Here is a 25,521-nt window from a genome sequence, read left to right on the forward strand (position 1 = left end):
GGTTGTCTCTGAGATGTCTCTGGACTGTCCCAGGGCTGTCTCTGGGCTGTCTCTGGGCTGTCCCAGGGCTGTCTCTGGGCTGTCTCTGAGCTGTCTCTGGGCTGTCTCTGGACTGTCCCAGGGCTGTCTCTGGGCTGTCTCTGAGCTGTCTCTGGACTGTCCCTAGGCTGTCTCTGAGCTGTCTCTGGACTGTCCCTAGGCTGTCTCTGAGTTGTCTCTGGACTGTCCCTGGACTGTCTCTAGGCTGTCTATCAGCTGTCTCTGGGCTGTCTGTGAGATGTCTCTGGACTGTCCCTGAGCTCTCTGAGCTGTCTCTGATACATCTCTTGGCTGTGTCTGAGCTGTCTCTGGACTGTCCCTGGGCTGTCTCTGAGCTGGCTCTAGGCTGTCTCTGAGCTGTCTCTGGACTGTCCCTAGGCTGTCTCTGAGTTGTCTCTGGACTGTCCCTGAGCTGTCTCTGGGCTGTTTCTGAGCTGTCCCTGGGCTGTCCCTGGGCTGTCTCTGGGCTGTCTCTGAGCTGTCTCTGAGCTGTCTCTGGGCTGTCTCTGAGCTGTCTCTGAGCTGTCCCTGGGCTGTCTCCGGGCTGTCTCCGGGCTGTCTCTGGGCTGTCTCTGAGCTGTCTCTGGACTGTCCCTAGGCTGTCTCTGAGTTGTCTCTGGACTGTCCCTGGACTGTCTCTGGGCTGTCTCTGAGCTGTCTCTGAGCTGGCTCTAGGCTGTCTCTGAGCTGTCTCTGAGCTGTCTCTCGACTGTCCCTGAGCTGTCTCTGGGCTGTTTCTGAGCTGTCCCTGGGCTGTCCCTGGGCTGTCTCTGGGCTGTCTCTGGGCTGTCTCCGGGCTGTCTCTGAGCTGTCTCTGAGCTGTCTCTGGGCTGTCTCTGAGCTGTCTCTGAGCTGTCTCTGGGCTGTGCTGTGACTCAGTGGCTGTGGGTTCAGGGGTCAGGGATCAGGGAGAAGTCACATGCAGCCAACCAACTGAGACCACTGAGCTGTGGACAGACACAGGACAGGATAAACAAATCTCCCCAGAACCCTTTGCTATTGGTCTTTCTGGTTAAGAAGCACAAATATTGCCATGAGGCCAAAGGAGGGCCGTTGAAAGAAACACGCCTATGTAGTTCTGTTATCTGCCTCTCAAAATATACAAATTGAAAACAAATAAAGTGAAATGGGCCAAGAAATCCCTCATTACTACAGTCATTTCCTGTACTGTATGTACAGGACCCTTCGCTGCCAATGAAAATGCAGTGCACTCACCCCCGCATTATGGGTAATTGATGAGGACTGATATTGGAAGAGGGAGTGAATGTGTGAAGTCAGAATATAAGAAACCGCTGTCTGACTCTGAACTCATTTAAGTGTGGCACTCATGCCCTTGGCCATGGATGAAGAAAATAACCTTGTATTTACCATTCCTGCAAATCCTGCCCACAGACTCCCCATACTGTATTTATCTGGTTCCGTCTAGTTAATGCTATATTTAACTGGTTCAGTCTAAATCAAATCAAACTTTATTTGTATAGCGCATTTCATACACAGAGGCAACACAATGCTGTATCTGGTTCAGTCTAGTTAATGCTGTATTTTGCTCTTTGTATTTCCTGACGACCTACTGTCTCAGTGCAGGCAGGCAGACAGGCCATTGCAGAAGACGTTTTTGGAGCCAGTGTGCTACAGTATTCCCTGGTTCAGACTGCAGCCCTCTCCACTCCCAACAGAACCCACGTTGATTGAATTATGTACCGGGCTGGAAGTCTCTGATGTGGTGACATGTTGAGGTGCTTTCACTGGGAGATGATGGCTCCTTGTCTGATAATAAATCAATGAGTGTCTGAGGAGCTGAGAGGCTGCAGCCTTTGTCAAGATAAATACACTGACATTAAAAAATACAATAAAACAACACCCTGAACGCTGACTTCCCTGCCATGACTGAAATAGTCCTATGTGAGATGGAAAATGCTGTGCCAGTGGTTTACATTTACTCAGGACCCTGTCAACATGATATCTGGGAAATTAATTTGCACCGTGTGAATCTGGCTGTGGGTACCATTGCATGGCACCAACACACACACACACACCCACACCCTGTACTACTCTGAATGAATATGAAATACTTCACATAGACACATTGTGCATTGTGTGTGTGTGTGCAGTCTACAGTCTCTTTGATTTTCATGGAAAGGCTCACATATTACTTATTCCAATTGTCTCAAGAAACATTTCATGCCATGGATCAGTCTCTCATTCCCTACAGAGGACATCATCAGTTTATGTTAACAGTCAGCCAGCCAGCCAGCCAGCCAACCAGCCAGTCAGACAGTCAGACAGACAGATAGACAGACAATCACTCAGTCAGTCAGTCAGTCAGTCAGTCAGTCAGTCAGTCAGTCAGTCAGTCAGTCAGTCAGTCAGTCAGTCAGTCAGTCAGTCAGACAGTCAGTCAGTCAGACAGTCAGTCAGACAGTCAGTCAGGCAGTCAGTCAGACAGTCAGGCAGTCAGTCAGACAGTCAGACAGTCAGTCAGTCAGTCAGACAGTCATTGATGCTTTGTGAGAACCACCCTGTGACTATGCAGCACAAGCACACCACCACAGTAACGCTTCACGAATTTGCAGGTCAGATAAGGTCAGGCACTACAGCTCAAATACCAAAAAACAATAGGTTTTAAGTAATTTGGTAAACACAAGCCTACACACGTCATCTGTTCAAAGAGCCAAATAAATACATGGGGGCGGCTGTAGCTCAGGAGGTAGAGTGGGTCGTCCAATGATCGCAAGGTCAGCGGTTCAAATCCCGGCTCCTCCTGTCCACATGTTGAAGTGTCCATGGGCACTGAAGACACTGAACCCCAAATTCCTCCCAATGAGCAGGCTAGCACCTTGCATGGCAGCTGCCGCTGTGTGTGCAAATGGGTGACTGAGAGGCCTTCATTGTAAAGCGCTTTGGATAAAAGAGCTATATAAGTGAAGTCCTTTTTTTTATGATAATGCAAGCAACACAACTGAAGCGATTTCTCTTACAATGAAAATTAAGTACCCAATAACAGACAAAAAGCCATGCTATATCATGAATATGGGACAGCTGTGCTGACAGGAGAGCACAGCTCGAAATAACAAGCTACATTATAAGTGGTGATGATAAACCAGCCTGGTACAGGACATGTGACAACGTGAAGTGGACTACACCAGAAACATCCAATGAGATACATGTACCACCCATGAGTCGATATCTGTCTGGGACAGGATACTGCCTGTCTTAGGGCATAGCACACTATATTCAGTTATAGGCTTTACCTATTTTAAACTAGGCTACTTACTACTCGTTTTCAAAGACAGGAAACTCACCGAGTGGTCACTGGTGTCCTTTGATGTTCTGACAAAAAAACTGCCACAAAGTAGCCTATGCTTCCGATCAGGTCGGTCTTTTTTGTGATTTTATGTGTTTTGTTGTATCATGTGTTCATTCTGTTGTTATCAGGGCGACATTGAAAAAGAGAGCTTGTTCTCAATTGTCTTCCCTGAATAAAGGTTTCAATTAAATTAAATTCAAAGTGACCTGGTTGAAGAGGGATGTGATGGGCAGCATGTGACCACCAGGTTCATCTGCTGGTTAGTCTCCATCTTATAACATGACTGTGAAGGGCTACTAATGGAGAGTGAGTATGTGTTATTTGGAGTAGGTGCTGGTTTGATAGTGCTCTTGGTACTCAGTATTAATGGCGAGCGATGATGTTTGGAGTAGGTGCTGGTTCCTATTGGTACTCAGTATTTCTATATACATACATCTTATCAGCTGACTGAGGTCAAAATCCAATAAACAAATGTAAATTACATTATAATGACAAATGCATCTACTGTATGCTTGATAGATTCCACCTTACAAGTTTGCCAAAGGTTTCAGTGTTTATTTTTGTGAGTTAAAAAAAATAAATATATTGTACATTTGGCAAAGAGTATGGAAACATTGGTTAATGTGGTTGCGCCCAGCGACTGCCGGAGAGGGGGATATAATTTCAGTGGCGTGTGTTCGTTCATTTGTTTGTTTGTTTGTTCGTTCGTTGGTTTATTTTTTAGCTTGATTACGCAAAAACTACCAGAGAGATTTTCACAAATCTTGGTGGAGGGGTGAAGCATGGGCCAACTTAGAACCCATTACATTTTGGAGTGGATACGAATCACTGGGCGGATACACAAATTAAAGCAGCAATAAGCGATTTCCTATCACTTGATGGCAGTAAGAGACAAACGAAAGGCCTAAAATGTATACAACGGTTAGTTCTGGTTCTTGATTCTGATTGGCTGGAAGCCGTGTTTAAATACTTTGTAACACACACCTGGGACCGCATTCCATTTTCAGTATTAACGCGCCTCCCATTTGATCCAATGCATTGTAATTGTTGTTGTTGCTTGGCAACCCTTTTGTTAGGGGAACTATTTTGCTTGACGGAATTGAGAGAATGATGCTTCGTTTTGAATAAATGTTAATATTTTACATTGCTGTGTGTTTATTTTACACTAATACCTGTAGTAACCGTTGTATAAAAGCAATAAACCACGAGAGGCCGTGTGTTATAGTGATTTTATAACAGCTAGGGGTGTTTTAGGCACTCCGCTTTGGTTTATTGCTTAAATATAAGGCATGGGGGCGGAGCAAAGTTCTGATACCCGGTGATTTTAATTAGTTTTGACAAATGTGAAAAAACTTTAGCTTTAAAATAAAACAAAATGTGGCCATACTTGGGACTATTTCCCTTCACTTCATCGTCTTCTGCCAGATTTATTTTTTTGCCCGGTGGCTGAGTGGTTAAGGCAGGGTTGTCAAACTCATTTTCGTCCCGGGCCACATAGAGATTATGGTTGCCCTCAAAGGGATGGTTGTAACTGTAAGCCTATATAAATGTATATATTTGTTATAATTGCCTCTGCATTTGATTATTATTGGTTTGCATTAACTTAATAACGAAAAACTAACCCTGAAAACAGAATTGTAAATTGTAAAATAATGGCAATTAGACATTCATGTGTACAACTATTGGACAATTTATTAATTGGTTGGGGTGTTACATATCTCTGGTGAGAGACTTCCAGAGGGTGGGGTCACACGAGGGGGGGGGGGGGGGGGGGGCAGACCCGTGTCTGAGGACTGCACGCTCCGGGATGGGGCATGTTGGTAGAGAAGGTCAGATAGGTACTGGGGGTCAAGGGCATGGAGGACAATTAATTTAAGAAAGATGACTGGAATGGTTAACAGAATGGTTGACAGGTCATATTGAGAAAGGCTTTTTTCTTTATTTGTACGCCTTACAATATGAATGAGTGAATAGAGACTGACAGAAAGCTTACTGGCCTACTGGGCTATCAGAGTCCAGAAGTAGCCTACTTTTAACTAGGCAACATAAATAGGAATTTGCTTTCGGCCCATGGTGCATAGATGGAGACAAAATTAGACAGGGTGCAGGGACCAGACGGGACAGTGCAAAGAGGGCAGGGCTTCATGAGCAGAACTAAGTGCAAATACAAAACACAATACAGTTTATAGCCTACCTATGGCAAAATGATAGTGGGACGTATAGGGAGAGGTTCTTCTTAGGCAGGGCGGAGAAAGCAGGGAATCTAGGAGTGCTCCTGTCCGCTGGCTAGCTGGGTGACGAGGCTCTCCCGTGCTTGTGGAGATGCAGCCTCACTGCACTGGACCGGCGGTCACCTCCCTAGCAGACTCTGATGGAGGCCGGACCAGCGGTCAGTACCTGTGTGCTGGCAGCTTGGCTGGATCATGAATCCATAAATCCATCCATCCATCCATCCATCCATAAATAAAGATTGTGTTGATTTTGTAACTTTACGGTTCCTGCTCTCCTCATTGTGGACACAGTAGAAGTGTTCTGTGTACAGGCTCTATACATCCTCACGCCAGGGACAAGGTTTATTACAATAGTCCAGATCAGAATCACCCCCTAGTGGACACATGTAAACATATAGGAAAGGTGTTCACTGTTTAACCATTAAGTATGATCCGTGTCAGAAAAAGGGAGAAGACTTCCACCATTAATATTCAGGTGGAGGTCTGGTCAGAGGTGTTGGGCTGGTCAGAGGGGGAGGTGGAGGTCTTGTCAGAGGTGGAGGTCAGAGGTAGAGGGCTGGTCAGAGGTGGAGGTCTGGTCTCCAGCTGAGGCTGCCCAGCCCCTAAGTCTGAAGTGCTAACAGTAACTATAGTAACAGTCCTCCTATATGCTAACATGGATATCTTAATAAAAACACTATAGCTTACAATGAGAATCAGAATCAGTTTTTATGATTAAAATCGGTTTTTATTTATTTCTAAATTTGCCACCTCCACCGCCATCCACCGCCGATCCTCTTCGGAGCCAGGGAAGAGGAGAGAGTCTCCCTGACTCTCTCTCAGTGGTCCAGAGAGATTGAGAGAGGAGAAGGAGATACCTCTGACCAGCCCAACACCTCTGACCAGCCCTCCACCCTCTGACCAGCCCTCCACCCTCTGACCAGCCCTCCACCTCTGACCAGCCCTCCACCTCTGACCAGACCTCCACCCTCTGACCAGACCTCCACCCTCTGACCAGACCTCCACCCTCTGACCACCTCTGACCAGCCCAGATGTCAAGATGATACCTCCTTCTCCTCTCTCTCTCTCTCTGGCCCACTGAGAGAGACGTCCCCCTCTCTCTCTCTCTGGCTGCTCTTCCTCTGTCGCTCTCTGACTTTTATACACCTCCTGGCCCACGTCACAAGGGTGCTCTGTGACGTCACGGTTTGCAAGGCTCTTTTGACAAAACCACCAACTTTCTAAAATCACTGTAAATCACTTGATTGGTAGCCTACTTTCAGACAGGTGTGATGAAGGTGTATCGAGTATCCTGGATTTGGCGTTAATATTATAATAATATTCTCCCGTTCAAAATAAAGCAACTGCCAAAAGTTAAAAAGTCTTTATTGAGATATGCCGCTAGGGCGTGGGTATAGGCTCCCCAGAACTCCTGCCCTTTTCTTTTTTAAATAATATTCTCTATTCAATATTCTGTCAAAATGTTCCAATATACAGTCCTTATTATCAATTTGTTTTAAGTCCTTCATCCATTCCCGCACGTTATAGCTCCCATATTATGACGAGACTTGAAAATTACGAGACGTAAGAATGGGTTTATGTCAACATTCCTTACGCAGAAGTTGTTGTTTGTGAATATATATTCGGGTGTGTAAATGTTTTTACGAATGCGCCAACGAATACGTCGATGTCCCGCAAATAGCCTAGGGGTGTCAAACTCAAATACACAGTGGGCCAAAAATTAAAACTTGAACAAAGTCGCGGGCCAACATTGAACAAATGAAAATTTTAATATGGACCCAAACAAGTTTTGCTTTAACATTGAATATGCACTTATCACTTTTGCTTTTGGTGCGCATCAATGGTGTGCACTAACATATGTGAATACGCCCTCAGACACAAGTGTTGGTGCTCCATCTGCTCAGTAGAGAAGCTTGTAAAATCCTGACTGTCCTACAGCTAGGCAGACAGACAGACAGACAGCCGGCATGCAGACAGGCAGCCAGGCAGGCAGACAGGCCGGCAAGAAGGCAGACAGGATTGAATGAACAGGAACAGAGCAAACACAGCGACCGGCTAGGTCAACACAGGTGTTTCTATCACAGTGAGACGTTACATAACGTAAAGCTTCTGTTTTCTGCCTTTCTTTTCGCCATTTTTAAGAAGGGGTAACACGGTTACAGTTGTAGTATGAGATTGCTATGACTACTGTCACAGAAGAGAGGGCGTTTCTGGGTCCTGTCTTGATTGACGCGCCAAAACAACAGCAGAGCATTATGGGATTTGTAGTATTAGCGGTGAATGCGCTGTATAATACTGGCGGGCCAGCTCTAGTAGTCATTTGGTATTGCCTCGCGGGCCAAATATAATTACACTGCGGGCCAAATTTGGCCCGCGGGCCAGAGTTTGACACCCCTGGGTTAAGGTGTTGCAGTGGTGATCTGTAGTCCGGGGTTCAAATCTTGATGATATTATTATTCTTATTATTTTATTTTATTTTTTTATTATTATTTTTTAAAGAACATTAGCTCTTCATTACAATGAGCAGCCACATAAACTTTATATAGATAGATATCAACTTTATTTATTTGCCGTTTAAGCAAACAATATTATCTTGTCTTTCTATGCATGTAAAACAAAATTTATCTCATTCTCATTCACTATTAGGAACAATTAGGCCTACATTTTCTCAGCCTGGATCTTATGGTAAGCTATTACATATAATCTAAGGTGTGACTTCAACCATTTCACTGAGTTACACCAACAAAGTGCATAAATGCACGGAGGCCTGTGCTCTCTGAGCACCCTTTCTAGTTAATGTAATTTGGTACTTCATACTCCAAACTTCAACACATACTAGCTTCCAAGATACTGATAAGTACCAGTGCCATGCAGTACCAGAAAGATTGAGCCCAGTATGACTGCTTGCAAGACGTAACTGAGCCCTATAGAATATCTGAGGTAGCTACTGAGAGTCAGGACGGTCCTATGGCAGACTAAAGATATATGGAGCTGGGAGTTGACCACTGCTGGCTCAGTATATATGTAATCATGCCCTGCTAATTGAAGACAAGACTAATGTGTCATGTCTATCTGCCGAGCTGCTACAGGATAAATGATACTAGCTGGAAAGTTCAAAACCTGGATAGTATTTTTCCCCAAGACAACCATGTTATTTACGGCCAAGTACAGTAATGCCATGTGGATGACGAAGGGCTGTCACACACACACACACACACACACACACACACACACACACACACACACGCAAGCACACACACACACGCACGCAAGCACACACACACACGCACGCAAGCACACACACAAGCACGCAAACACACACACACACACACACACACACACACACACACACACACACACAGCAGCGATATGCCACAGTTCCAATATTAGTAGTGACCAAGCAACAACTGCCTATTATAGCCCTAAACTAGGCATGATGCCTGCTACTGTAGACGCTTTATGATATGCTACGGCGGATGTCCGCAAGTTTCTCATTGGCTGTTTGGAAACCAACCCAGAGTAGTTTTGAGTGTCTTGGCGTAGGCCCAGTCTATTGGTACGGCCACAGACGTCTGGTGATGTGAGCCCTGCAATGAATCCAAGGCACCCCACATTAGTTCATGTCTACATCACTACTAGTCTGAGCCTGAATGCTTCTAACCACAGATGAGGTCACTTCCTGGTTATAAAGTTGCTCCTGATATTGCCTGCTGTGGGTTGCAAGCGAAGGGGGTAGAGAGTGGTGGTAGGGGGGTAGAGAGTGGTGGGGGGGGGTAGAGAGTGGTGGTAGGGGGGTAGAGAGTGGTGGTAGGGGGGTAGAGAGTGGTGGTAGTGGGGTAGAGAGTGTTGGGGGTGGGGTAGAGAGTGGTGGGGGGGGGTAGGGAGTGGTGGTAGTGGGGTAGAGAGAGGTGGTAGGAGGGTAGAGAGTGGTGGGGGGGGGGTAGGGAGTGGTGGTAGCGGGGTAGAGAGAGGTGGTAGGGGGGTAGAGAATGGTGGGGGGGGGTAGGGAGTGGTGGTAGTGGGGTAGAGAGTGGTGGTAGGGGGGTAGAGAGTGGTGATGAGGGGTGGAGTTAGCTCAGCAAACTGTTCTAATTAAAGAGGCACTGTAGCTTGGAAAGAGGAAAGAGGCCCTGGAAGAGGAGCTCCCATCTATGGACGGGATGGATGGAGAGAGACAGAGTACAGAGTGCAGAGAGAGAGGCAGTCATGTCAGTGCATGATGAGAGAGGGAGAGAGAGTAAGAGAGGGTGAGGGAGAGACAGAGAGAGGATGAGGGACAGAGAGAGAAAGAGAGAGAGAGGGACAGAGAGCTTAAAAGAGGGCGAGAAAACAAAAGACATGCAGCACTGATTTTGTGGAGGAAGAGGAAGAAGGGGGAAGAGGAGGAGACAAATGACAAATACATGAGGGTCTCGGCCCGGACCCTAATTATTTAAAACTTCTTAAATTAAAAATATCTTCATGTCTGAGATCTGCACAGTACAATGCTTGAGTAGGCTAGGCATGTTTATTCTGCATCACCCAGGGCTTGAACTCACGACCATAGACAAATTCAAATCCCATACATACTGTATGTATGTATGTATGTATGTATGTATGTATGTATGTATGTATGTATGTATGTATGTATGTATGTATGTATGTATGTATGTATGTATGCATGTTCTATCTATCTATCTATCTATCTATCTATCTATCTATCTATCTATCTATCTATCTATCCCTTTAAGAATGCACAGTGTAGGTATTGGTACTGACAATCATCTTCTATCTATCTGCTCCATGCATGACTTTCAAACTGGCTGGGGTTTGAAACATTTTTGGCTTGTCTGCCTACTTGCATATTAACTACAGCTGTGCTCAATCAGTGGCCGATCAATCAATTTAGCCCAATGTAGTCCTAGGTGGAGGCTGGTCAGGGTTGTCAAAAGCGACGTCTCTGATTGGTGGAGCTTGCGCTGTTGCACTATAGTATTGTAGGTAGTGTTTTTTTTCCCATACGAGAGCAATAGTTTCAGGGAAACAGAATGAGGACGGAATTCAAATACTGTCAAAAATGTTTGAGATAAAATTCCGAAAAATGACACTACATCTACCGTGTCATGGACATTTTGTCATTTTTTTCATGAACATTGGAGATTTATTGACCGAGAATTTGCAGTAGCTGCATACAGTACTGATTATAGTAAAACATTTTGATGCGCTGTGGGCTCAATTTTTGATATTTCAAAAACTAGTGGCCCACAATGCCATTTGAGGACTTTTGGCATAGGACTGGACCTATGTGCAAAGTTTGGTGATTTGTCATGCATGGGAAGTCAGATTTCCTAGGAAGATTCAGATTCAGAAGCTAGACTGATAGAGGGCTGGAAGGTGACATCAAAACGGTTTGTCTTCCTCCACTCATGGAGTCAAGCCGAGGCAGGAGTATGGGACCAGTTACTGTAAAGTGCTTCCTCTTGTTAAAGCCCAACAGACAATCTTATTTCCTATGTATTTCTCTAGTAATCGGATTGGGATTTTGGTTCTCACCACAGGAGCTATCATGCTCAGAAATGTTTCTCTCTCTCTCGCCATATTTGAAATCCAACTTGGTGAAATGAAGACATTTATTTTGCAGTAGAGGGGAAAGTAAATAGTGTCGCGTTTACAGTAGATGATAAAGATGATCTTTTGTTTCCAGATCCTGTGTTTCTCCCTGTTGGGGAATCTCTGCCTCTCCGTTTTTACAAACCACATAAAAGTCACTCCATTCTGTCTGCAAACATGAGTCATCTTGTAGATGAGGCAGGCCCTGCAGATTTTTATTTTTATTTTTTACTATTCTACTGTTTTAACTACAGATTCCCTGTCATGATACAGAATAATATGCTATCCCATTGGACCACAAGTCATAAGGAGCTGGGGATAAGATATGGGTGGAGGCGCATGTGTGGAACTGAATGGAAAGATGGCTTTTAGTAGAGGCATTGGCTTTGTCTCCATCTGGCTGTATGCACTTACTGCTAATTACGGTGACAGCCCTGAGTATTTACAGTTCATCCCCCAATGAACACAGTGAAGGATAGTGTTTGCATCCACACAGAGCCAAGAAAGCAAGAAAACTCTCTGTTCAGTGTCAAAGGTGCTGCACACCACACGCTCCTTTGGAGAGATCTATTTATGGTAGGGTGATCTTAGAAACACAGTAAAGATTTATGACCTATTTACCTCTCATCTGCTTTGGAGCCTGAGAGTGAATGCCCAATACGGAGGACTATCTCCAATGAAATCAAACCATGATTCAATGAGATAAACACATTGTCGGTTGGAAATGGTTTAAGAGCTGTACAGCATGTGTGAGTGAATGCGTGTGTGTGTGCATGTGTGTGTGTGTGTGGTACTGTATACATGTGTACTTGCAGAGAAAGAGAGAAGGAGTGAAAGAGAGAGATGGGGGGGCAGTGGAGGGGGAGGGGGAGTGTTGCATTTAAGGTTTTCCCTAATTAGGCATGTTTTTGATTAATCATCCCTTTTAAAGAGGTCAATCTTGTTTCATGTAAACATGGCATGGTGGTGGGACATGGCCCATTTGCAAAGAAAATGGTGCATTCTGGGCCGTTTGATTGTGGGTTTTCTGTAGGAGCGGAGTGTTATTTACAAGGCCCACCACGAGCATGGCTGCACGCTGTCGACTACTCTCACACTGTTTACAGTTCATCCTCCCGCCGGATTAGTATTCCACGGCCTAAAATAGGAGTCTGTGTCTTGATTACTGAACATGTGGCCCCGGATGGAGGAGGGAGGAGGCAATGATTTACGGGCCGAATTAAGCTTTTAACCTTCACTGGTTTGTTGTTTAAAAGAGCTGATTTCAAAAACCTCATGTGTAAACTAGAGGGATTCCATGCCTTGTGATGAGAAAACTTTGAGTTTTGGTGTCTACCCGCATAGCGAGGTATGTGGTCTTGTCAAGTTCAGCTGAAAGGTCATCATCGATTTGGCTCAAGGAGCATCTCTATACGAGATGTGGTCCTTCAAGACGAAATCTTCTAGCTGTACTGAATTTGAGACAGGGATGCATTTAGGTCTGGGCAGTTCTGGACTATAACAAACCTGCCTTTACCTGAGTATGCTAATGCTCCTGGTGTTACCGGTCTGCATTCCTGTAGTATCTAACCACATCAGCAGGGGGCAGCGTGGACATACCGTACTCCCACTGAAGCACCTTGACTGAGAGTTGATGTAAACAACAAGCCGTGATCCAGCCACCTCCCTCTGGGCTTCCAGGACCACTGGTCTCTGACCAGCTGAGGAAGGTCCTGAACCCAGGCCCTTGCTGCCATGATTCAGTCCTGCCAATAAATAAGTTAATTTAAATCCAGTAGAGCTGCAGCTGCTCTTAATTGTTTTTGCTAAGAACGTAAAGCCAAGAAATATTATCTTAAGGGCAACACCTACACTATTTATTATTGGCGTGCAAAAGACATTGGTTTCTGATGAATGTTACTCCAGCCCTCTCACAGTGAGCTCTGGTCCAGGAGCAGAGAGAGAGACAGGTCTCGTCTGGAGGCACTGAGACACCAGCTTTAGCCACGGGGAACACATAAAAACCATGACAATGGTTAAAACCATAAAACATCCATGATCAGGCTTGATGGTCAGAACCACACGGAATGCGGGCAGGACATTCTGGATGAGCGTGTCGAGAAATGGCTGGCACAATTATATCCCTAAAAGTCATTAGGCTCGGACACATGCGGGCAACAGCACTTGTTCAGTAATATGCAGCTGGCAGAATGGACCATGTAGGAACTTGGCCAGAGCCAGAATAACCTAAGAAGAGAAGGAAGCCATTAAACCATGAGATGTCAACTTCACTTTTCAAAAATATTGCTAATATTAGAACAACATGGCATGTTGGAGGTGGGGCGAAGAGGCGGGCCAACAGGGGAGATTTGTGATCAGGATTGGTTGGAGTGTGCCTGTGGATTCTGTGTATAAATTAACTTTTAAAAAGTTCTGACATGAGGTATAGCGTGGAATGCGACACCCAACGTTAACACACACTTCACATTCTAAAATCCCCACAGGCTCGAATGTACAGTATGTCTGTGTGCTGAAACCTAAAATATTATAGTTGATGTCATGCCCCAACATTATTACATTGTGAAGACTGCACCGGTCAACAACACATCGGTCTACATTTGTCAGTATTGAGCTACTGTGTTTACCTAAGGATATTCAACCAGGTGCTGAAACTCTCAAAGATATCCTTAAGGATTTTCAAGACTTCCTCTCCCCTCACAGAAGAACTTGGGCACACAGCACAGGGAAAACCTCTGACACCACGTCATTCGCTTATAAAGCAGCTGAATAAGTCATAGATGTCACTAAAACAATGAATTATATGTCATTAAAATGTCTGAATGCCTTAACTTGAAATGGCATTATCTCTGCGTATCAGTGGCTCTCGTCTAAAGAAGTAGACTCAGTGCTGCTGAATCTGGTCTCGTAGCTGTGGCCCGGCTCTGGGCTCAGACGGAGTTAGACAGTAATATCACTACCGCCTACACTCAGTCTCCTTCATCACACAACAGGCTTCACTTCAGATTCTGTGAGAAATGGTCCCGTGTCTGAGATGCTCCTTTGAGGCTCAACAGTAAAACCACCACAATAAAGAAAGAAGACTGAATCAGCTTTTCATTACTATTCTGCTTTGGAAAAATCTTTTTTCTTCTTCTTCTTCTTTTTTTTTTTTATAAACTTCCATTAAAGTAACCTAAATCCATGACAGAAAGTGCTAAAATGCTAAGTCTTAAAGCAAATCCATATGAAAAGACAGCCAACAGCTCATACTGTGGGAGAACTTCATAATCCCTACAAGCATTGTAGATGTAAAAGTCAAGGACTGCCTTGTTTGATAAATATTAATATTCTCGGATTTTTGTAAAAGCAGAGGATTGCATAACAAATCACAAGAAAGAGTTTGATTAATATTAACATTCTTAATTGTACTTTTAACAGTTTTAATATATGATATTAAATAATATATTTCTAAATAAATTTTAATAGTTATTTAATACATTCAAGTTATTTAAAATAGTCTGGGGCTAATTCCTTATTATGTACACAAGTGCTTTATGAGTTCAGTACGTTATTGTTAATATGGCCCTGATCTCCTCCAGCAGACCTGGTCTGATTGACAAAGCCAGTTTGCTGTTAGAGGACTGTAAGAATCCAGCATCATATTCATCACCTCTCAGACATAACATAACATTAATCACACACTCATACACATACAGTACACACCTGTGAAAGGACTCACCTGCAGACAATCCTTCCTCCCCATGGGAGCAATCAAATTAGCAGTGGAGTATTATGGAGCCTCCGGGCTCTAACAGGGAGGGAGTGATCGGCCTGCCCTGCCCAACCATGGCTCTCGGGGCTGGGCTCAGGAGAACCGCTAGCCCTGGGGGTACTGCCATGGTACAGCCCGCCTGGCCCACACAAAAATGAAACCATATGAGCATTAATACGTACCCTGGGCCTACACAGACGGATTACTTTACACAACTACTAATTGCCCTAATTTGTAAGGTAAACAGAGAGTTTTTCTTCTGGACCTTAAACACGGGACCACCGGATGTGGTGCTCTTCTCTCATAGAGCTGAGGGAGCTCGAACAGACGTTGAGGCTTTCGCTGGTCTGTTAAAGTCATTTCCTTTAAAATGAATCTAATTTCCTCTCCATGCCCGATCTCATATGTGAGCTTTATTCACTGCCATTTGCTTATAGCTCTAAGACAGGGTGCAGGGATCCATACAGTAGACCCCTATAAGCAGCCCTACTGTATATGTCCAAATATGTAGAACTCACAGCGCAATATTAATGATACTGAATGGAGTAATGGTAGGAAATCAAAAGGGATAAAAAAAAGAAGTGTGATAGTCCAAAAAATGAAAGAATTCTAGCTATCGCTGAGATTGACACATTACTACCAAAGTTGATGATTTGACACTGCTCATACAGTAGTAATCATGTACATAGCAGTAATTGATGATTAAGTGGTAATTTTGATGAAATGATGAGGAGCACAAAGATTTTTAAACCAGCTGGAAATTATGAATAGTAAGCACTGGCCAGTGAAATCTATGAAATGTATTCACTATGACTTGAAACTGAAGAAGATGTTTTGTTTCCATTTTTTGGAAATGGAATCTGATCTATTAGTTCAAAACGCATTTTTTAACATATATCCCTCATCATATTTCCACCACAACTTAGTCACTGCCTAAGGCATACTTGTATATTTTTCCCTTGACGCCCAAGACATTTTCCCTTGTAGTAAAAAAAACGATAATCTGTAAATTCAGCTGAATAAGCCTAAAAAAAACATCAAAATGAATCCCTCTTACCAACAATACCATTGTGCAAAATTAGTTTTCTCACTTTACTGTATTTCACCAACACTGTAATTTTCCATAGTTCCTTTTTTTTTTTTTTTTACTGTATTGCATTCAAATTAACTTTGTTGTCTTGGTGTAAAGCACTCTGCCCAAAGACTGTGAGAGTTACTTTTGGAGTTTGTAAGCACACCATTACACAACACAGTGTAAATAGAGCTTAACTCCCTTTAATGGGACTCTAAACATAAATATGATGTATTTTTAATAATAAACTGGTTGAAAACAACTGTTTAAGTGCTTTAGATGGAGCTTGCTGACACAGGTTTGCGTAAACTATCTTGAGAAATGTGTGCAAGCAGTTCCTCTCCTCCAGTCACACACAATAATGTGACCAAGGGCCGACTGGCCACGGACAGTAGATATCACTTAACTGTTACTGTTTACCCCACAACATGTCCACCTCAGGTCAGCAGATACACTCACAGCTGCTAATGTGTTAGACCCCAGTATCCAAACTCTGTGGGGTGACGCAACACAACCCCTAAAAAAAACGGTTGGTGAGGGTCAGATAGCTTAGGTCCAAAATAAATTGCTCACTTTTTTCTGAGGCAACGCCATCGGAATGGTTCAGATTTATGGTGCGTTGCGTTTTGGAGGAAGATCGTATGCATGTGGTCAGTAGCAGCGAGCCAGTGACCCGGCCTCCCTCTCACATTACGCCCTATATATAACATCCGCCCTCAGCCTCCTCCTCCCACCCACCCACCCTCCCTCCCTCCCTCTCTCTCTCTCTCTCTCTCCCTCTCTCCCTCTCTCGCACAACTTCCCTGGGACCCTGATCTCCATGCACACTGGCCCGGCCGTCTGTCCTGTCACCCGAGATCCTGCTCAGCCTTCTCAGTGTTTACCCGCCGCGCCGCCTGCCAGCCGTCCGCATGCTGGGGATAACCGGAGGCCCTGCCTTTCAACGCCGGCGTCTCTGCCTCCCCGCTGCCCACTTCCCGGGGAAACGCGGGCCCGACAGTGAGAGGGGCCGTGGAGGAGAGCTGTGACTGAGGATCCCCGCCTCCCAAAGCCGCCGCTCCTTTGCGCTCCGTCTCTCTCTCTCTCTCTCTCTCTCCTTCTCTCTTTCAAGCCTCCTCAGACTTTTCTGGCTTCGGGAAGTTGTGGTTCGTTCTGCCGGACCGGGGTTGGGTGGATACCAGCGCCGCCGTCTCCGCTGATGGATCAGTCTCTGTTCGGGTGCCTGCGCAGCCCTCACGGCCCCGCGCAGGGCCTCCACCCCGCCTTCGCCCCGTCTCCCCTGGCCCTGCACGGCCGCTCGGACCACGTCTCCTACCCGGACCTGTCGGGCTCCTCGCCCCCCTGCGGCTACCCCGGGGACGACGGCAGCGGGGGGACGTTGGCGTACGGGGGGCCGCTCCACCGTGGGCACCCACCCCAGCAGCACGCCCTCCACCCGCAGCCGCAGTCGGGGTGGCACCACCTCCAGCAGATGCCCTCGCCCGGCGCAAGGCTCGGCCTCTGCCTGCCGCCGGACGGTCCCGCCCCCCCCGTCCCGGAGCTGTGCGGCGGGGCGGCCAGCCTGTGCGGCAGCGCCAGCCCCGGCCTGCGAGGCGGGGACGCCTCAGGGGGGGTGTGCGTGTCCGGAGACTACGGGCGGCAGACCATGTCTCCCGAGGAGTCGGACAGAAGGATGAGCAAAGGGAAGAGCGACAGCTCAGGTAAGACAGCTCATCCTGGGCCCTTTCCTCTAGAGAGACTCTTTTAAAGAGTGGGCGGTTTGGTTAAGGTCCACTATGGTGTTTATCCATGTGTTGCTGAGGAGCCTGTGATTGCGCGTCTAAAGCTGAACATGTCCGAGTTCACTATCTCTGAATGCTGTGTGCAGAAAGAGCAGCGAAAGCTTGCACAGCGTAGATGAGTTTATAATAACCAGACTGATGTATTTACACAGTGTTACAGGTCAGTGTTACAGGTCAGTGTTACAAGGAAAACTATGTGGTCCTCTGGACCTGTTATTTAAGTGATTAGAATATCATCAAACCAATTTTAAATAATTGTTTTGGACTAATGTTACCGGTAAGTATGGTATCTTGGTCTTGTACAATAACTCATAACTCCTAAATGTGATTGAGATTATTTCGAATCGTTCTTAATCCAGTGCTATAAAATGACTGTAATGATTGGAGCAGTAGCATACTGGTAATTAAACTAAACTTGATCATTACTTAGTGAAATGTAAGGAAACATTAAACCAACCATAATCTGTTGACAATGTTTCAAAAACAAAGAAATGCATTTTGTTTTTTAAATCCGATATTCTACAGTATGGTTTTAGGCATACTGGATTTTCTGCATAACTTCCAAAATAACATCCTTTCAATGAACATGCTAATTGGGGAAAGAGGAAAAACTACTGTTAATTACTAAATCTTTAATAAATATTTTCACTTAATATATGTTTACACTTTAGCAATATACCCTCTATATTTAAATTTGAGAGAAAGTCATATTGTGTAAAATTAGATAATGATACGCAGGATCTAAGAGGAGAATGAATGTGTCCAGCCTAAAAGGATGATGCAGTTGGCTAACCACAGATATCATATTATATTATGTGCTTTTGAAAAAGTTGTATAGATATTGTGAGTGTGTTGGCACGGTGCAGGCTGGGGAGGCTTCCCACATGTTACAACAGTGAAGCCACCTCACCTTCCCTCTCCGCCATAACTGCAGCCTCTGATACAGACGGCAGTATTGAAATATTGATACAAATTGAATCACTCTCAGTTGGTGGACATAAGGCATTCCAATCGAAAATGCCTCTATATGCCTTCACCTATTTTTCGTAGCGTTCCTCTCTAGGCTGTGATGTTTTACAGGTTTGCCTGCCGCAGGCCAGAGGTCCTTTGTCCGTCCCTCAGGCAATGAGGTGTAATTTTCTGCGAAGCTTTCCCCTCAGGGTATTAATGGCCTACAGGTGCAGTCCTTGGGAACCTTGCTTTTTATAAAACCTGTTACAATGGTTGGGCTCCACCTGGACCTCTTGATAGGCCTAAAGCTGCATTTATGACCTTAGGCGCACAACTCACCTGGCGGACACAGCTGGACTCAGAACCAGGCTCCGCGTTCCAGAGGAGAAATAATCAAACAACATACAACTATTAAGCGTTACTGTGGGTCGGTAACATACAACTATTAAGCGTTATTGCTGGTCGGTAAAGGTACAGGTAGAGACAACAAGGACTAAGGTGAATTTGAAAAACAACAACAACAAAAACATCTCAATCAAAGATTGGCTGCGCAAAGATCTACAAAGTAGTTTAAGGGTTCTCTGTGTACATACCTAGTACGCCGTTGAGAGAATGTAGTTTAAAGGTTCTCTGTGCACATACCTAGTATGACGTTGAGAGAGCAATGATGAGACTGAAAGGATAAACTGACCTGTTATCAGGGTGGGGTCTCTCAGTGGTAAAATGGTGCACGGCTAATTCGGCAGATCCCAGGGCAGCACAGAGCACAAGGCTCGGGCATGTGGCAGAGCCACCTAAGGCCCTTCCTGTCCGCTGGCACTGCCTGCCATGTCTCTGACTGGACTAACATGGATGCAAACATCAGTTTTCAGGTCATGGGTGTAAGGTCACACCAGAAGCACTTAATGTGCCATATAGTGTACTTTCCATTTCTATTATTCAACTTTCACTGTATTTTCATGTCAGGATGCCATGTTAAAGCATGACTGGTTGAACACTGATAGGATATCTAAAAGGAGCATCGGGCATAGAGCACCCTAAGCCAAATTTACAACGAAGCGGCAGGGCTTTTTTGTTTGGATGGGGGGAGGGGGAGTATGTAGTAATGATGAAATACAGTGAGTTTTCAATATGTTGTGGACAGATCAAAGTAAAATTGCACGGCAGATGTATTTAAAACTGAAAGGGAGAGGCCTAAAACAACCCTCATGACCATACATACTGTACGGTATGAAATAACCCTTTACATTGAAATTGAATAAAATAAAAATGTAAATGCAATTGAATGCAAATGTTAAAGTGCCCTGCCGTCACTGTGGAAATTAAGTTGGTTTTTCAAGAAGTGGTTTCACTTTCATTGTCCTTATAAATGGAAGAGCCGTCAATGGAGTGTGTGTTTGTGCCCTGTCAATGTGGCGCAGAGGAGTCTCTTTCCTGGCTCTCTGGGATTTGTCAGCATGTCCAGCATTTACTGTGAAACGACCGGAATGTCAGCTGGATTTCTACGCCGTGGACTAGAGAACAGGGTAAATTACAACTCTGCCTTTTGACGCTGCGAGAAAGCTCCACTGATGGTCACACAGTATTAAACCACAAAATACATCCAATGGATGTTCAGGGTCAACTTTTAAAGACGGATGTAATGGGAAAAGTGACTTTTAAGTGAACTAACAATCTGGATGAAGTGGAGACAAAAAGAGTAAAAAAAGAGCAACAGATTTTAAATATGAAAATTGATTACACACACAAACATATATATATATATATATATATATATATATATATATATACTGTATATATGTGTGTGTGTGTGTGTGTGTATACATATACATACAGTATACACACACACACACCATCGTTATTTTCAAACTTAACTCCAGGTTTAAAGGCAGCACATATATGAATCAGAGCATTGGCTCATCTCTTGTCAGAAAGTGTTGCAACATAATAATGAGAATGGCGTGAAGCCTCCCCCCGCCTGGCCCCTCGCAGCCTCTCAGACACTTACAGCCAGCACGACCAGTATCCCTATAATAAAAGGTGATTGGCACCCCTAATTGTTTTGCTTTCATTTTATTTTGGTTTCAGACGGGTTCTGCAGTTTATCACACAATCCCTTTTTTCTCATCCCTTCTCTTTCCTTCTTTTTTGGAGACTTAACTGTGGCTGGAAAATGTTCTGTTTTTCATTTCAGATTCCCAAGACGGGAGCTATAAGTCAGAAGTGAACAGCAAGCCCAGGAAGGAGCGCACGGCGTTCACCAAGGAACAGATTCGGGAACTGGAGTCTGAGTTTGCACACCACAACTATCTGACGAGACTGAGGCGCTATGAGATAGCTGTCAACTTGGACCTTACAGAGAGACAAGTATGTTATCTGTGCAAAACCAACACACTCTCTACACACCGAGCTCTTATCTGTCCTCTTATAACTGACATATTATCTATTGAAATATGTACTACTCTGATGCCTGTCCATGTTAGCATTTTGTCAGATGTACAGTATTGGTGATAGCAATGTTATTTCAGCCCTTTGATGGACAAACACTTACAGCTGGCTACTAATCTAAAAAAAAATCTAAAGGAGTCAAAATGATAGAATCAACACCCTAATTATTGTGATTATTCACAGATACATTCAAACAAAGACTCCTTGATCTCAAAGACTGAGACTCAAAGGACCACATCTCCATGGATGGGATGGCAGGCGTGTGGCTTCCATTAAGAACCACACAGACTTTACTGGTTAAAAAGACTGCTGTGTTTTGACGTTAGCAAACGGTTAGCAGTGTTGCGCTAACGCTCTGAGGCTAATCGATTCCAAACCCAGAGGCTTTCATATCTCAGCACTGGAGGTTGGGGTATCTAAGCAGAGAGACTCTGATGGCACGTGTCAAGAGTCCAAATGTTTCTCTTATTCCCCTTAGACACTAATATCAAACTCCCTGGCCGGTAGAAGTTGTCAAGGGATGACATAAACCCAATCCTAGTCTTTTTAGATCTAAAACTTTTTAGTTTTCAGGTATTAAAAAAAAGACAGTTCTGGCAGAGGCAAGATAAACTTCCAGTTTATAGATTAGTGAAAATCGCTGCAATCTCTAAAGTCCTGGTATATACTGTACTGTAGATACAGTATACCCATAAATAGCTTAGTCATGGACATGGAAAATGTTGTTACAGCACTGCAGTAACTGTCATTACAACAGTAATTACTGCCTTATTATGAAGCAACCTAATGTACTTAATGCTTGAAATAAACGTTTAAAATAGTTCCCTAATGTGTACTGAGTGGGTACCAATGACTAGTCATGCCGGAATTCAAAAGCAACCTACAAGCTCAACACACCCACAAGCATTTTTGGAAATCTGTTGGATAAATCCTATCTGAGTTGTCTTGGCTGGGGAGTCAGCCAGCCAAACCCACCCAGGATTTAGGCCTTCCTGCTCGGGGCCCGGTCCCTCACCACTCCCCCTCATATTGGCTGCCTCTCCAAACATTCACAATATTGCTCCAATAAATGTGAGTGTGTGGGGGTTGATTCCTGAACCTAAACCATTTTAACATCCTCCTCCCTATTATCTTACAGCTTCTACCTCCCACTATTCACTACTAGCTTTACAAGTAGGGATTGTGCAACTGGTCGGCCTTCGAAGGCACATACGGAGTGGCAGGTGATAATGTGCAGTGTCGAAGTCCTGCCTTAGACTAACCTTCAGGCCTGGCGCCGGAACCTGCGATAGAATGTGAGGACGGACAGACGTGGTTATATGAGTTGGTCAACGCGGAGCCGTTTATTAGAAAATGAGCCACTCATGCGCGTGTTTACTCTGTAAACTTAACTCCCTGTCTGTGAGTGGCAGGTCACTATGCAGCACTCCTTAAAATAAGTCCTACAGGGAGAGGGGGGGCACTGTGAGAAAGCTAGGAGCTCTCCAGGAGCAGACAGGAGGGTATGGGGGATGGGGAGGGTGAAGGGACAGGAGGGCTTAGTGGCTGTATGTGAAGGGGCTCGGAGGAGAGGGGAGGGGGTAGGAGGGTACGGGGTCTGTTGGGAACAGGAGGGGGGAGGGGTAAGGGGGCAGGGGGGGTTGTTCATTGGTCCCGGTCCGATCGGGCCGTTTTAGGCAGTGGCTTAATCATCACTACGGCAGACGCAAATACTAAACTAAGCTGTGGAGTCAGGGAAGGAGGGCAGGGCCATGAGCCAGCGGGCTGCAGTCACCCACGCATCAGCACATACCTGGCCATCTGGAAATAAGACGCCCCCCAACACCAGCCGAACCTCCATGCCCACGCCAGTCCCTCTGACTGCCGGCTGTCGCACAACGTGCCCCTATACCCAAATCAAACCGCTTCAGAGACGTCTGTTTCTAACTCTCTCTATCTCTCGCTATCCATCTAGCCTGGGCTGGCCTGGGCCAGAAACTATGTTAAAGATACTGATTTCCCTCTATTCTGCCAGTGGTGTAACCTGAGGCATGGGGGAAGTGTGTGTGTGGGGGCGGGGGGCGGGGTTATGTAGGTGGGGGGGGGGGGGGGGGGGCGGTGCTGTGTTGGCAGAGGTCTGTTTCACTGAGCCTGTAAATCTCTCAGTCATACACAGATACAGGGAGGGTTCACACGAACAGGTTCAGGACGTACAGCTCTCCTGACGCATGGGGGATGGGGGGGAATGGTCGAGTACCGATGGGCTCTCTCTCTCTCTCTCTGTCCGTGCCAAGAACACAGTCTGAAAAACGCCACGGCAGACAAAGTTCACAATGGCGTTGGGTTACCCCGGGCCTGCCTCGGACTCCGGCAGAATGAGACCGCGAGACTCGAGAGGCATCCACTTAAACTGAAATGCATGTAAAGACAACACTAATCCTCATGCTGAAGTAACACACAAGGGTTCCATTTTGAGGAAGATAACTGCTGAATGTGCCTCAAAACCCCTTGGTAGTATTGTCTTGGCTGTTTATACTGGAGTATGGTAGTATTGCCTTGGCTGTCTTTGCTGAAATATGGTAGTATTGTCTTGGCTGTCTATACTGGAGTATGGTAGTATTGTCTTGGCTGTCTTTGCTGGAGTATGGTAGTATTGTCTTGGCTGTCTTTGCTGGAGTATGGTAGTATTGCCTTGGCTGTCTTTGCTGAAATATGGTAGTATTGTCTTGGCTGTCTATACTGGAGTATGGTAGTATTGTCTTGGCTGTCTTTGCTGGAGTATGGTAGTATTGTCTTGGCTGTCTTTGCTGGAGTATGGTAGTATCGTCTTGGCTGTCTTTGCTGGAGTATGGTAGTATCGTCTTGGCTGTCTTTACTGGAGAATGGTAGTATCGTCTTGGTTGTCTTTGCTGGGGTCATAATCTTGGCCGTGATCAGCCTTCCTGCAACTGCACAGCACATACACTGGCATGCTCTCTGACTGCTGCCTTGTGGCCCCTTGTCTCTGCCCAGGTGAAGGTGTGGTTCCAGAACCGGAGGATGAAGTGGAAAAGGGTGAAGGGTGGCCAGCAGGGGGCAGCGGCGCGGGAGAAGGAACTGGGGAATGTGAAAAAGGGGACCCTGCTGCCGTCTGAGTTCTCCGGCATGGTGGGACTGCACCACTCGGCCGGCTCGCCTGCTAACGAGGACAGTCGCGACAGCGATCATAGCTCCGAGCACCCTAACTTATGACCTTCTGCTGGCCACTCCCCCCCCCCCGCCACCAACAGGCCCCGCCTCCTCCTCCTCTCTCAGGAATAAGCAGGAGCTCTCACTGGCTACTGGAGGTTTTTTGATCATCATCAATGAAGACAGGGAACGAAAGACAGGGAAGCTGAGAAGGAGAGCTGTACTGACGGGGAAGAACGACTGGCTGTGTACAACCAGATGTGTTGAATAGACATGTAATAAACATATTACGCTTGTTCTGAGCAAAGCCGCCCCAGACTGTAGCCTACATTGGGATTAAATCTGATTTTGTGAACATTCCACAGATGCTTTGCATTGATAAAGTGGCTTGGATTTTGCACTGTTGAGGATTTGCTTAAATCAAATTCTACTGTATTAACTCGAAAAAGGTGTGTAATTAACTTAAAAGTGAACATGCAATGAACAATGGCTTTCATTGGAGGGTATGTCATGTAACCAACAACAAACTACCCTTATTCCTACATCTGTGTTTACTTTACAACATAAATGAATGCTTATCAGTAAACATCTCTCATCCTTTCTTTCTTTTGGTTTTTGCATTTCTCTTCCTCTAAATCTTACAAGTTTACTTGGAAAAGTAGCAAAATAATGATTTCCAAAGCAAATAAAACGGAATAAATAACACCATGTCTTTGGGGATTCTTGAACTAAAAAAAAAATCACCATGTAACCACATGCAAATGCAAAACTGTATTAATGTAATGTAAGGTAAGGTAATGTAATGTAATGTTATGTAAAGCCATATTGAATCTTGTACCCTCAGCACTTCTGAAGTCTGTATGAGTGAGCACTCTAATTTCTGGAGAGGCGTCCTGGCATCTGAGCTGTAGGCTCTTTTACATGAGCAGCTGGTTATCCAATAGCTCCTCCAGTTTTGATTCAGCTCCCCCGACACACAGATACCGCTTGGACAGAAGTGGATTTGTGAGAACACCAGGCCGCACGTCTTTGCTCTGTGGAAGATGTTTCTGATCAGCCGTCCTACATGCTTGTATGACACACTCTGATCAAAGCAATACACAGAGTCCTCTCTCTTGAGGACATGACTCGTACTGAGAAGATTTATTCATGAGGCTTCAAGCCTTCGTCAAACAGCCAGCTGTGAGAATCATAGAGACTGTGGT

At 45.2% G+C, this 25,521-nt stretch overlaps 1 protein-coding gene across 1 annotated transcript; it reads left to right on the forward strand.

Annotated features, from left to right (window-relative positions):
* Nucleotides 1-17,187: 17,187 nt before the first annotated feature.
* On the forward strand, nucleotides 17,188-24,379 carry meox2b (mesenchyme homeobox 2b; the record flags this gene model as incomplete). Its single annotated transcript, XM_084454836.1, has 3 exons — nucleotides 17,188-17,689; nucleotides 20,916-21,088; nucleotides 24,161-24,379. The coding sequence occupies 3 exons, from the start codon at nucleotides 17,188-17,190 to the stop codon at nucleotides 24,377-24,379; spliced, it is 894 nt and encodes a 297-aa protein (XP_084310962.1).
* Nucleotides 24,380-25,521: the final 1,142 nt, after the last annotated feature.

This window comes from Borostomias antarcticus (genome assembly GCF_949987555.1).
Source record: "Borostomias antarcticus genome assembly, chromosome: 21".
In the NCBI taxonomy this organism is placed as follows: Eukaryota; Metazoa; Chordata; class Actinopteri; order Stomiiformes; family Stomiidae; genus Borostomias; species Borostomias antarcticus.